The following is a 12555-nucleotide window of genomic DNA, read 5'->3' as shown; positions in this document are numbered from 1 at the left end:
ATAGATTCTTAACCACTGTGCCACCAGGGAAGTCCGGAGCGTTTGGATTTTATGCCAAGTTCAGTGGGAAGATATCAACTGTATTCAAGCATCATCTACATGATGTGGGTTTCTTGAAGGCAAGCTCCGTGTCCTTGACATTCTGCTGCCCCACAGAACTGTCATCAGATAACAATAGTAACAGTTGCTTTGAGCCAACATTTACACATCATGGACCAGGCACTGTTCTCAGGATTCTTTTTTTTTTTTTTTTTTTTAATGAATGAATCTTTTTTAAAAAAATAAATTTATTTATTTTTGGCTGCATTGGGTCTTCGTTGCTGCACGTGGGCTTCTACTCTTTGTTGCTGTGTGCGGGCTTCCCATTGCGGTGGCTTCTCTTGTTGTGAAGCATGGGCTCTAAGCTCACGGGCTTCAGTAGTTGTGGCGCACGGGCTTAGTTGCTCCGCAGCATGTGGGATCTTCACGGACCAGGGCTCGAATCCGTGTCCTCTGCACTGGCAGGCCAATTCTTAACCACTGCGCCACCAGGGAATTCCAGTTCTCAGGATTCTCTCAATCCTCAGTTCCATTATTATCCCATTTGACAGACAAGGAACCAGAGGCTCCCAGAAGTCACATAGCTTGCCAAGGTTGGAGTTGGCTAGTGTCGGAGCCAGGATTAGAATGCAGCCAATCTGGATGCTGTGGGGTCCAAAGAGAGGAGAACTGGAAGAATCCACGAGCACCCGAGAAGTTCTGAGTAGCAGGAAGAACAAGAACAGGTCACGGGGTGAGACGAGGAGGAGATCAGCTGGTTGGCCCTGCTGGGAAAGGACAAGAGTGGGAGAGAAGACTGGGACCCAGAAAGCCTGATGGAGGGGTTCCTGCCTTTCTACCCCCTGAATAGTGGCAAAGGCAAGCCCCGGAGCTGAGGGCCCCCCTGCCTGAGGCTGCTGCCCACCCAGGGTCTTAGCCTACCACCCAGCCTGGGTTTTCTCCAACCTAACCTGGAGCCCAGAACTCTCCCCGAACAAGTTAGAATCACCTGAAACCTCAGTTTGCGAAGGAGAGGGCAGAGATGAGGCATAAGGACAGGAAGAAGGTTCCTCCTGCCCTCCACAAAGAAACACTTTGAACTTTCATGAAGGTACAAGCTGGGGGTGCAGGGGGAGTTGTGGGAAGCCAAGGTGAAGAGGAAAGGCCATTGTGCTACGCACTTTACATATATTTACTCCTCACCAAAGCCACTGTTCCAGATGAGGAACTGAGCTTCAGAGATGTTCCAGAACTTGACCAAGGTCACACAGCTGACAAACCAGGATTCACCCCTGAGTCTGACTGGCTCCATTTCCTGCCTGGGCACTCCAGAAGCACAGACTTGTTTTCCTGCAGGTTTGCACTCTAACCCCCTCACCTAGCTCCAGGTACCAGGTAGGCGCTCAGCTACAATGAGGGCAGTCAGCCTCACTCCCCACCTCCCAAACCACCATTTTGCCGGGTCCCAGCACTTCCTTCCTGCTTAGTCTTTTCCGTCCTCCATCTGTTTCCCCTGTGCCAATCAGAGCACTCATCTTTGGAACAGGGTTTCCTGGCCACCTCCATCTTGAGCCCCAATTTGCCTTGGCAGTCCCCTGGGCAGAGATCATATACCAAGTCACACCCCAGAAGCTGAATATCTGTGTTCCAGGCAGCCAGGCCCCCAGGGCTGAGGTCTGGGAGAAGTTGGACCAGGCTGGAACTGGAATGGGTGAGCTCTCCCTTGAGATGCATCTGGAAATTTTAAAGTTCCTCTCCCATCCTAAAGGAGTCTGAGTTTGTTTATAGGTGTCCAAGCACCAGGGAGAGGAAGGAGCTGGGTCAGGTGCTTCCCCCTCCCCTGCTGGCAAATGCCTGGACGAGTGGGCCTGTGGAATGCGGGGGTGGAGGGGGAGGGGAGGGGAGGTGGGGAGCCTCTCTGTATCCAAGGCCTCAGGTTCACAAAGGGCCTTAAATTAGACTTCTGATGTTATCTCCAAATGACGCTATACATAGAGCCATTGTCTATTTTATGTGTTTGAAGTGTTAATGTGTTAAATGCAAACATTGAAAATATGCTACAGTTTTTCAATCCAGTTTGGCATCTCACTTTTTAAACTCCAGGAACCTCAAAAACGGAAGAAGGAAGGCTTTTCTCTGGAGCCTCTGAGAGGCCTTGATGCGTTCTTCCCAAAGGAAGAACGCGGGGTGGGCCGGGGAGGGGGCGGGCAACGGGAGGGAGGCAGCGCGCACGAAGGAGCAGTAATAGGGCAGGAGAGGTGCGGAGGGCCCGAGCCGCGTCCTTCCAGCTGAAGCTTGGGGACAGGGGGCAATCCCAGCTCCTCTGAAAGAGTCCTGCCCTTTTGTGCCCGAAGTCCCCACTTTTGCTCCTCACGGCAGCAGGAGCGAGCCAGAGTGAGGGCAGGGGACAGGCCTAGACTGGCAGAGAAGCGTAAGAGGCGGCACAACCGGCCCGCCCGCGGCTCCGGGACCAGATGCTCAGGCATCACGTTCTCTCGCCAGGGCTAGAATCCGTGTCCAGCCCCAGACCCCTGCGGAGGCCCTGCCAAGGGTGTAGAGAGGCTCCGCGGAGGACCCCAGAAAGGCGGAAGGAGCGTGCTCCCTCCCAAGGGAAAGACAGATGTGGGGCTAATGAAAGGGATGCAGAGAGGCGCGGGGCTGGCGGGGTAGATCGGCGGCGTGACGGGGAGAGGAAAGCTCCCGGGAGGGAGCGAACCAGACCACCTGGAGGTTCGCCGCGACGCCGGGCTGCAGCCGACGGGGGAGAGGAGCCGGGAGGGGGCGTGCAATTTGGCCCGAGGGTCCTGAGCTGAAACTCAACACCCGCCTTTGGAGGGATCGTCCTCCTTTCTCCTCCGCCCCTTCCCTTCCCCTCCCTTTTCCCCTCCCTCCTTTCTCTTAATCCCCGGGACTGAGCCCCGCGCCGGAGCGGAGAGGGCCCGAGGGGAGGAGAAAGGAGCTGCACAGAAAGGGCGCCGGGAGCCCGGGAAGGGGAGGGAAGGGGAGCCGCGAGCGGGGGGTGAGCCTGAAGGCCGCGCGCGACCCCCGGAGCCTTCCCAGCGCTCTCAGTGTCCCCCCCAGCCCCACCTCCAGGCGAGTCCGAAGGACCCTGGCCTCTGCTCCTCCTTCGCCTTCTCTTTGCTCCTTCTTGCTTTGTGGCCTTTCCCTCGGTTGCCCGAGACACCCGGGCTGCCCCGAGCCCTGGGGCGCGCGGAGAGGGTCCGCCAAGGGTGCGTGTAAGCGGGGCGGCGGGGCCAGCGCCGAGGGCCGGGGGCCGAGGGTGGGAGCGGGAGCTCCGACGTCGAGGGCTGGAGGGGGGCGTGTGGGGAGGGCCGTCCCGCCCCTTCGAGCCGGGCCCGCGTGCGGGTAGCGAGGCGCCGTCGCGGCGCCCCCAGACCCCCAGCCGCGCTGCGACCTAGTGTGCGTGCTTGGGAACCCGCCTCCTCGCCGGGGCTGCGAGAGTCTCGGCAGAAAGCAACCACTCGGGCCGCCCAGCCCAGCCGCCGCGCTCTCCGAGGCATTCGGCACCAGCCTGGCCTCGGTTCGCCAAGTCGGGCGAGTTTGAAGAGGAACGAACGTCTCAGTTTTCACTGCCCCCCGCCCCCTCCCTCGCAGCGGGGCTGCCGCAGAGCCCCCGACGCCCGACCTCAGCCTCGGGAGCACCGCTCTCCGGCGCGGCAGCCGGGTGGGGAGGCTTGGCCCCTAAACTCGCTCGTCCAGCCCGACCGCCCCGGCGGCTTCTCCCTGCCCTCGGGGCCGTCCTGAGCGGCCCGGGGAGGCGTCGAGCGCAGCCCCAGCTCCCGCCTCCTCGCCCGCCCTGGCACTGGAAGGGAGCTTTGGGCCCGTGCGGATCCGGGGTGCCCCCTCGGCCTAGGACAGGCAGCTCCGGGGGCCTGGTCCACCCGGCAGCCCCCGGGAGGCCCCGGGGACGGGGCAGAGCGCGCGCCCTTGGATGAGCTCCCGCAGCGACGCCCCGGCCCGCCCCGCTCCTCCTCCTGCCCGGCCAAGCTGCCTCCCATTTGGGGAGTTTCGTGGGTTTTCTTTCTCCTCCTCCAACCTCTGCGGAGGCCACGACTCAGGCGCCGCAGCAGGGGGCCGCCTCCATGGTGCGGGGCAGCCGCTGCTGAAGTCAGCGAAACCGAGCCTGGCCTGGAGCTGGCCGCGCGGAAGGCCAAGGCCATGGCCATAGCCACGTCGGTGAGTCCACCAGAGAGAGGAGGCTGCCGGGCAGAGACGTCCACAGCCTGTCCTGCACTCCTGTCACTTTTATTTCTGCCTTCTCTTTGTCTCGCTCCTTGGTCTCTTGCTTCTTCGGGAGACTGTGTCCCCCTTCTGGCACTTTTGTTTCCCTTTCCCCCTCTCACTCCTCATCCCTAGCTCCTACTGGATCTGGCCTCCCTCTTCTCTCCTCCCCCTCCCCATTCTCCCCTTTTTCTTTCTAGAGGTTGCTCCTGGAAGGAGGGGAGGGGGCAAGCCTGAGTCCTATCTGTTCCTTTATGGGCGGGAACAGATGGCCACTGGAGGTTGGCAGGGGCTTGTGATTGGGAGGCTAATAAAAGGTTGGGAGGGGGCTGAAAGAACGGAGGTGGCTCCAGGGAAATAGGAGAGGGCAAAGGGCCCAAGGGGGCCCTTCTCTAGAGGAGGGATGGCAGAAAGGTGGGAAATAAAGTAAAAGAGGGAGATCCGGCAGGGAGCAAGAGAAAATAGAGGGAGGAGGGGAGGTGATGTCAGCCAGCCTCTGGCCACTTTCCTAGGACTGGGGACAAAGGGAGGAGACAGCTGGCATGATGGGCCAGTGGGAGGAGGCCTCCCAGGGAGCGTGTGGCCCACGGCCACCCCCCTTTAAGACAGCCACTCCCTCACAAGTCAGCTGGGCCCCTGAGGAGGGGGTAGAGCTGGGGTGGCCACACCCATCATCAATCAGTCTATCAGGGACTCTGGCCTGGGTTCCCGCAATTGCAAGGCCCAGAGGTTTGGTCCCATTGGACAGAATTCAAACCTGACACAGGGAGGAACTCTTCACGGCCCCGCCCCTGCTTTCTGTCCTCTACTGCTTGTAGTCTGAATCCAAGCAACTCTGTCCCCTTTCCACCCTTCCCTAGGCCCTAGGATTCCCAGGGAAAGCAAGGCTGCCACCTGCTTTCTGGCCCCCTCTGAATGGGCATTCTCCGAAGGAGGATTGTGAGGCTGGGAAGAGAAGCATGGCTTCTGACATCCTCCCACACCCCTCGAGGATGAGTTAGATTTTCATTCCTTCTCAGACCAAACTCCTCTTAGCTCCTCAATCTGTATGATGGTGAGCAGACCCTAGTTCGGAGCCAGAAGAGGGGGAGGTCCTGAACATAGTGGCGTACTCTGACATAAAGATGCCTTCTCAGGAGCCAACTGGTCAGCTGGTCAGCTTTGTAGCCTCAGGAGGTAGATCTTTCTTTTGCCTGGGGGAGCGAGGGGTGTTGGTATTTATGCTTATGAATCTCACAGGATCCTAATAACAGCTAATATTTATTAGTATTTACTGGCCCTAAGCTGGCCCTGAGCTTTGTCTGGGTTTGTCCTGGTTCTTTGACGCATTATCTCACCCAGTCCTCACAACAACCCTGTGAGGCTAGTACTGATATTATCTGAAAGTGGATATTCAGCTATGGATATGGAATTCTATAAAGGAGGAAACTGAAGCTTGGAGAGGTTAAACAAACTGCCCAAAGTCACCCAGCTCGAAAGTGGCAGAGCCAGGACTCACACTCAGGTCTGTCTGCCTCAGAAACCATGCTTTTAACCCCCTGGCTAGATCCAAAACGCCGATTTCTAATTTACAGTTAGAAAGAAAAGGGCTAAGCTAACCAGGAATTTGTGTCATCTGGCTAGCGTATTGGCTTTCTGTGGGACAACATCCTTTAGAAGCCAAAATATAATCAGAAAAGGGTTTGATAATTTGGAATCAGGCAAGAGAAGTCAGCTTATTGTTAAAATCACCCAGCCATAAAGGGCTGGACAACCTCTCCACCGGAGGGAAACACCGGCCATGAGGAACAAGCACTCATGCTGGCTGAGCCGGCCATCCTTCGCCCAGGGCCTGGTGGCCAAATGCAGCCTGCCAGAGATCTTGAGCTTGAGAGGTTTCACTGAGTTAGTCAGCCCACGTGGATTACCTGTTCAGTAATGCCTAACTACCTGCTTTCCACCACTGCCTGGGATCCTGCCAGCGGGCTCGGGTTACTTAGGAAACATAACTGAAGCGGAATATATTTTGACATTGTGAGTGGCTTAAGCTTGATTCTACCAAATAACTTGGTGGAACCAGAGCCCAGTGAAGAGAGACTAGCAAAGGGAACTTGGGCATCATGAAGACTTCCTGTGAACTTGAGTCATGTTTGAGCCATGGGTCCTCTTTTTGTTTTGTTTTTTAAGTCTTTTTGTTGTTGTTATCTTTTTATTTTATTTTTAAATTTTTATTATTTAATTCTGTTTTATTTTTGGCTGTCTTGGGTCTTCGTTGCTACGCACAGGCTTTCTCTAGTTGTGGCGAGTGGGGACTACTTTTGGTTGCAGTGAGCGGGCTTCTTATTACAGTGGCTTCTCTTGTTGCAGAGCGTGGGCTCTAGGCGTGTGGGCTTCAGTAGTTGCAGCACGCAGTAGTTGTGGCCCACGGGCTTAGTTGCTCCGCGGCATGTGGGATCTTCGTGGACCAGGGCTTGCACCCGTGTCCCCTGCATTGGCAGGTGGATTCTTAACTACTGCACCACCAGGGAAGTCCCTTTTTTTTTTTTTAATTGAAGTATAGTTGATTTACAATGTTGTGTTACTGCTGTATGGCAAAGTGATTCAGTTATACATATATATGTACATTCTTTTTTATATTCTTTTCCACTATGGTTTATCATAAGATATTGAATATAGTTCTCTGTGCTATACCATAGGACCTTGTTGTTTATCCTTTCTATATATAAGAGCTTACATCTGCTAACCCCAACCTCCCACTCCATCCCTCCCCCAGTCCCCTCCCCCTTGGCAACCACCAGTATGTTCTCTATGTCCATGATTCTGTTTCTGTTTCATAGATAGGTTCATTTGTGCCATGCTTTAGATTCCACATATAATTGATATCATATGGCGTTTGTCTTTCTCTTTCTGACTTACTTCACTTAGTATGATAATCTCTAGTTGCATCCATGTTGGTGCAAATGGCATTATTTCGTTCTTTTTTATGGGTGAGTAATATTCCATTGTATATATGTACCACATCTTCTTTATCCACTCATCTGTCAACGGACATTTATGTTGTTTCCATGTCTTGGCTGTCGTGAATAGTGCTGCTGTGAACTTAGGGGTGCGTGTTTCTTTTGGAATTATAGTTTTGTCCGGATATATTCATGGGCCCTCTTGACTTAACTACTGTTACTAATATAAGAAGAAAAAAGTGGATCCTTTTTTTTGGAGGGGTGCGCTGCATGGCTTGTGGGATCTCAGTTCCGTGACCAGGGATTGAACCTGGGCCACGGCAGTGAAAGCCTGGAATCCTAACCACTAGGCCACCAGGGAACTCCCAAAAAGTAGGTCCTTATGCTTGTGGTTGTGAAGAGGCAGCAGAGGAGTGAGTGAGAGGCTCTGGAATCCCACAGCCTGGAGTTCAAATCGTGCTGCACCAGCTGTATGTCATTGGGCAAAGTACCAACCTCTCTGTTCCAATTTCCTTTCCAAATGGGGATAATGATGGCTCCTCCCTCATCAGGTTGTTGTGAGGATTAAATGAGATGAGATGATTAGTGCAAACACTCGCTCAGTGTCTGGCTATATAATTTGCCCTTGATGTCTGTGGCTTACCTGAGCCTGTAGCTCTCAAAGGAAAAAGCTTAGATGTCCCCACCAGACAGGACTGGAAACAGGCTGATAAATGTTTGCTCTTGGTTGGTCCACCAGCCCCCCTGCATACACACACACACACAAACACACACGAGCGTATGCACTTTTCTCTTCTCCATGATAACCTCAGCCTCTGCTGGTAGAACCTTACTTGCTCAGACTGAGAACAAAACAATTGCTTTGGTTTCTGTTTTCTTCCTTATTATGCCAAGGCTCTGTCTGGGCTGGGCTTCTCCCAGTCTTTCTCAGAATGCGGGGTCTCTGCAGCTGCTTAATCTAACCTGCTTATGGGGGATGTTGCCTGGGAAACAGGGAAGGTAAAGGAGAGTATATGGGAGACCTTTTCAGGACTTCCTCATGTAATTCATTCAACGAGGACTCATTCATGGAGGACTGATTCCAGGTTAGGCCTATTGCAGAGGCTAGGAATATAGAAATCCCTTTTCTCACAGGGCTGACAGTACAAGGGAAGAACTCGATTCTTTAAAGTAAATAGACAAATAGTATAAAGTACTGTGAAGGAAACAATGGGTGGAGACAGACAGAGAATGGGGTGGGGAGAAGAGTGAGAAGAAGACATTTAAGAAGAACTGAAGGATGAAAAAGGGCCAGTCAAATGAATAGTCAGGGGACAGGTAAAGGAAGTGCAAAGGCCCTGAGGTGCGAAAGAGCTTGTCTAGATCAAGGAATAGAGAGGGAGAATGCAAGGGATGAAGCTGGAGACAGGCAGGGCCCAGTCAGGAAGAGCTGAGTCAGGAGGTCAGATTTTTAGCTTGAGGGAAGTGGGGAGCTCTATGTTTTGAGCAGAGGGTGACATGACCTGATATGTGTGTGAAGACCCCTCTCCCTATTCCCACCTCACCCACCAGGCCCAGCTGGCCCGGGCACTGTACGACAACACCGCCGAGTCCCCCCAGGAACTGTCCTTCCGCCGAGGGGACGTTCTACGGGTACTGCAGAGGGAAGGCGCTGGTGGGCTGGACGGCTGGTGCCTCTGCTCCCTGCATGGCCAGCAGGGCATTGTGCCTGCCAACAGAGTGAAGCTCCTTCCCACTGGCCCGGCACCCAAGCCTGGCCTCTCCCAGGTGCCGCCAGCCCAGCCTGGCTCACCACATCCAGCCCCAGAGCACGGCAATGAGGACCAGGAGGTGAGAGCTGGAGCCCCCCAAAACCCCAAGCCAGGACATTCCCCTCCGCCGGTGCCTGCACGTGGAGCAGGGAGAGCTCTGTGATGGCAGCTCTGCACCGACTCTGCTGTACTAATCCTGTCGGCCAACCCTTTCTGGGCTCTTTCCCCACTGGTACAGGGAGGGGGTTGGAAGATGTCTGAGCTCCTCCCGGGCACACATTATCTGATCCTCTGGTCCCCACACCGCCTGACCCACCCGCCTGTGTTGATCTCCCAGGTGTATGTGGTGCCACCCCCAGCTCGGCCCTGTCCTACCTCGGGACCTCTGGCTGGACCCTGTCCGCCCTCCCCTGATCCCATCTACAAGGTCCCCAGAGGCAGTGGGACCCAACAGGCTGCCCCTGGAGATGCCCTGGAGGTGAGGGCTAGAGGTTTGTGTGTATGTTGGGCAGGGAACAGATGGCTCTCGGGGGTGGGGGTTAGCGGAATGGGGGCCCACTGCTGAGACTGAGAGTAACCAACTGCTTCCTCTCCAGGTCTATGACGTACCCCCCACCGCCCTCCGAGTTCCCTCCAATGGCCCCTATGACTCCCCGGCCTCCTTCTCCCGCCCTCTGGCCTGGGTTGTCCCCCAGTCCCCTGGAGAAGATGAAGCTCCCTATGACGTGCCTCTGGCCCCGAAGCCACAGTCAGACCTGGAGCCAGATCTGGACTGGGAGGGGGGCCGGGAGCCAGGGCCCCCCCTCTACGCTGCCCCCTCCAACCTGAAACGAGCATCCGCCCTGCTCAATCTGTACGAAGCACCAGAGGAACTGCTGGCAGACGGGGAAAGCAGGGGCACTGACGAGGGCATCTACGATGTCCCCCTGCTGGGGCCGGAGACTCCCCCTTCTCCAGAGCCCCTGGCAGCCTCGGCTTCCAATGACCTGGACGCCCTGGCCCTGCTTCTGGCCAGAAGCCCCCCACCCGCACACAGGCCCCGCTTGCCCTCAGCTGAGAGTCTGTCCCGCCGCCCTCTGCCGGCCCTGCCTGTCCCGGAGGCCCCCAGCCCTTCCCCGGCTCCGTCTCCTGCTCCAGGCCGGAAGGGCAGCATCCAGGACCGGCCTCTGCCCCCACCCCCACCCCGCCTGCCGGGCTACGGGGGCCCCAAGGTCGAGGGGGATCCAGAGATCGGGGAGGTGGAGGACCATCAAGAAGGACACCACAATGAGTATGAGGGCATCCCGATGGCCGAGGAGTATGACTACGTCCACCTGAAGGTGAGCTCGCCTCCAGCCAGCCCCCCCATAAATGGCTCCAGGAGAGCCAGGGATGGGGAGAGGAGCAAGGAGGCCTGAGGCCCCAGATGCAGACCCTGGCTTCCTCCCTTCCCTTCTTCCCCTCCACTGGCCCTGCACCCTATGGCCTGGGCCCCAGTACTTGGCCACGTCACTTGTATCGGTGCCGCGTTCCTCCCCCTAAACCCAGCCTGGGGTCCCTGAGACCTCTGACCTGCCACCAGAGCTCTCCCGGACCTAGAGTCAACGGGTTGCAGACCTGATGGCAGGAGAGACCTTCGGGAGGACGTGGGAGTGGGGAGGAGCAGGAAGACCATGGAGGCTAGACCTCAGCCTGCTCTCCCACCCCTGCACTGAGACCCTCATCCCCTCCTGCAGGGCATGGATAAAGCTCAGGGAGCCAGGGCCCGGGATAAGGCCTCCCCAGGGGATCCTGAGCTGCTGGAGAGGGGGCCACCAGAGCAGCAGGTAACCCCATGGGGGTGGTGCTAGAGAAGGGGGATGGGGGGGAGGAGGAGCAGGAACTTGGAAGAAGGGGTATTCTTAACTCGAGCATCAAGGGAAATCGATTTAGGATGGGGGTAAGAGTTCAGTGAAACACGACAGTTGGAGTAGAGAGGAGTTAGAATTCAGGAAGGAGCTGGAACTTAGAAAAGGATATCAGGGATTCAGAAAGAGAGGAAAGAATGTGTTGGAGAAGAGTCAGAAAACCAAGCAGTCCGGGGAGCAGAAGAGTTGCTGGGCCGGGTGACTTCTGAGGCCCCTTCCAACTGTGAATTCCTGGGTTCCTAAGAGACCCGGCTCCTAATCCCAGCTCCACCACTAAGAAGCCGGGGGCTCTGAAGCCGCCAGTTAATCTCTCTGGGCCTTGGGAAAGTGAGATGGTCTCCTCGACCTGATCTAGAATGGTCCTAATCACAATAGCTACCATTTGTCAGGTTTGTACCAAGTGCCAGACCCTGTGCTCAGCACATCACGTGCGTCAGCACTGATCACAGCCATAGTTAGCACTCATATAGTGCTTGCAGCATGCAATTCTCTGTTCTCAGCCCTTTCTATATATCGTATCAGCTAATCTTCACTGCAGCCTTAGGAGGCAGAGATGAGAGCTGCACTATCCAATCTGGTAGCCACCAGCCACATGCGGCTACCGATCCCTCCAAATGTGACCGGTCCAAACTGGAATGTACTGTAAATATAAAATGCACACCAGATTTTGCAGACTTAGTATGAAAAACAATCTCAATAATTTTCATATTGATTACAGTGTTGAAATTACAACATTTTTAATATATGGAGTTAGAAAATATGTACCAATTTCTTTGTACTTTTCTTAATGTGGCTACTAGAAAATTTGAAATTACATGGGTGGTTCGCCTTATGTTTACATTGGACAGTGCAGTCCTAGGCTCCCCATTTTAGAGACAAGGAAACAATGAAGTTCAGAGACTTGTTTTTGAGGTTGTTGATATCCAGATTTATCTGACATCAATTCTGGGCACCTTCCTGCCACTCGCTATGAGAATCTAAATTGTCTGACGGGCAGAGGTATGATCTAAAGGAATTGAGCTCAGGGAGAAAGGAAGGAATGAGGAACAAAGGGAGGGAAGGAGAAAGGAAATGACAACAAAAGCGGCAGTAAGGAGAGCAATCCCACTGACCACTCTTCTCGCCCTCAGGAGGCCCCGTCCCCAGGGGAGCCACTGGTTCTTCCCGCCGGAGATCTACAGCTCCTGCACTTCTACGCCGGGCAGTGCCAGGGCCACTACTCAACACTGCAGGCAGCCGTGGCGGCCCTGATGTCCAGCACCCGGGCCAACCAGCCCCCGCGCCTCTTCGTGCCCCACGGCAAGCAGGTGCTGGTGGCCGCTCACCGCCTGGTGTTTGTTGGGGACACCCTGGGCCGCCTGGCAGCCTCCACCCCTCTGCGAACACAGGTCGGAGCTGCAGGCACAGCGCTGGGCCAGGCATTGCGGGCCACGGTGCTGGCCGTCAAGGGGGCCGCCCTGGGCTACCCATCCGGCCCTGCGGCCCAAGAGATGGTGCAGTGTGTGGCGGAGCTGGCAGGGCGGGCCCTGCAATTTACCACCCTGCTCACCAGCCTGGCCCCCTGAGCCCCTTGGCCCTGCTCTGCCCTCGCCTGCCTGCCAGAGCCCCCTCCAGGCCTTGGGTGGCTGGAGGGCTCTGTTTTAGGGACTAGGAGAGGTGGAGGCATCTCTCCCCCTCCCCCCCTCTTCCAGTCATCTCAGCCTCTCACAGAGGCACCTCCTC

The 12555-nt window shown here is 55.8% G+C and overlaps 1 protein-coding gene across 1 annotated transcript; it reads left to right on the top strand.

The window, feature by feature from the left end:
• Window positions 1–4057: 4057 nt before the first annotated feature.
• EFS (embryonal Fyn-associated substrate) lies at window positions 4058–12552 on the top strand. Its single transcript, XM_007180575.2, has 6 exons — window positions 4058–4215; window positions 8748–9026; window positions 9285–9425; window positions 9544–10266; window positions 10663–10752; window positions 11964–12552. Exons 1-6 carry the CDS (start codon window positions 4198–4200, stop codon window positions 12396–12398), a joined length of 1686 nt encoding a protein of 561 aa, XP_007180637.2. The 5' UTR covers window positions 4058–4197; the 3' UTR covers window positions 12399–12552.
• The last annotated feature ends 3 nt before the right edge of the window (window positions 12553–12555 follow it).

Source organism: Balaenoptera acutorostrata, chromosome 3 (assembly GCF_949987535.1).
Source record: "Balaenoptera acutorostrata chromosome 3, mBalAcu1.1, whole genome shotgun sequence".
Taxonomy (NCBI): domain Eukaryota; kingdom Metazoa; phylum Chordata; class Mammalia; order Artiodactyla; family Balaenopteridae; genus Balaenoptera; species Balaenoptera acutorostrata.
The sequence above is the reverse complement of the archived record's forward strand: the minus strand, read 5'-3'. Positions and strand labels throughout refer to the sequence as shown.

Bases quoted from the DNA above. Each gene is read 5' to 3' on its own strand.
- EFS (XM_007180575.2), top strand. The intron at 10,267-10,662 runs GTGAGCTCGCCT...CCCCTCCTGCAG, and splicing joins ATGACTACGTCCACCTGAAG to GGCATGGATAAAGCTCAGGG. The intron at 10,753-11,963 runs GTAACCCCATGG...TCTCGCCCTCAG, and splicing joins GGGGGCCACCAGAGCAGCAG to GAGGCCCCGTCCCCAGGGGA.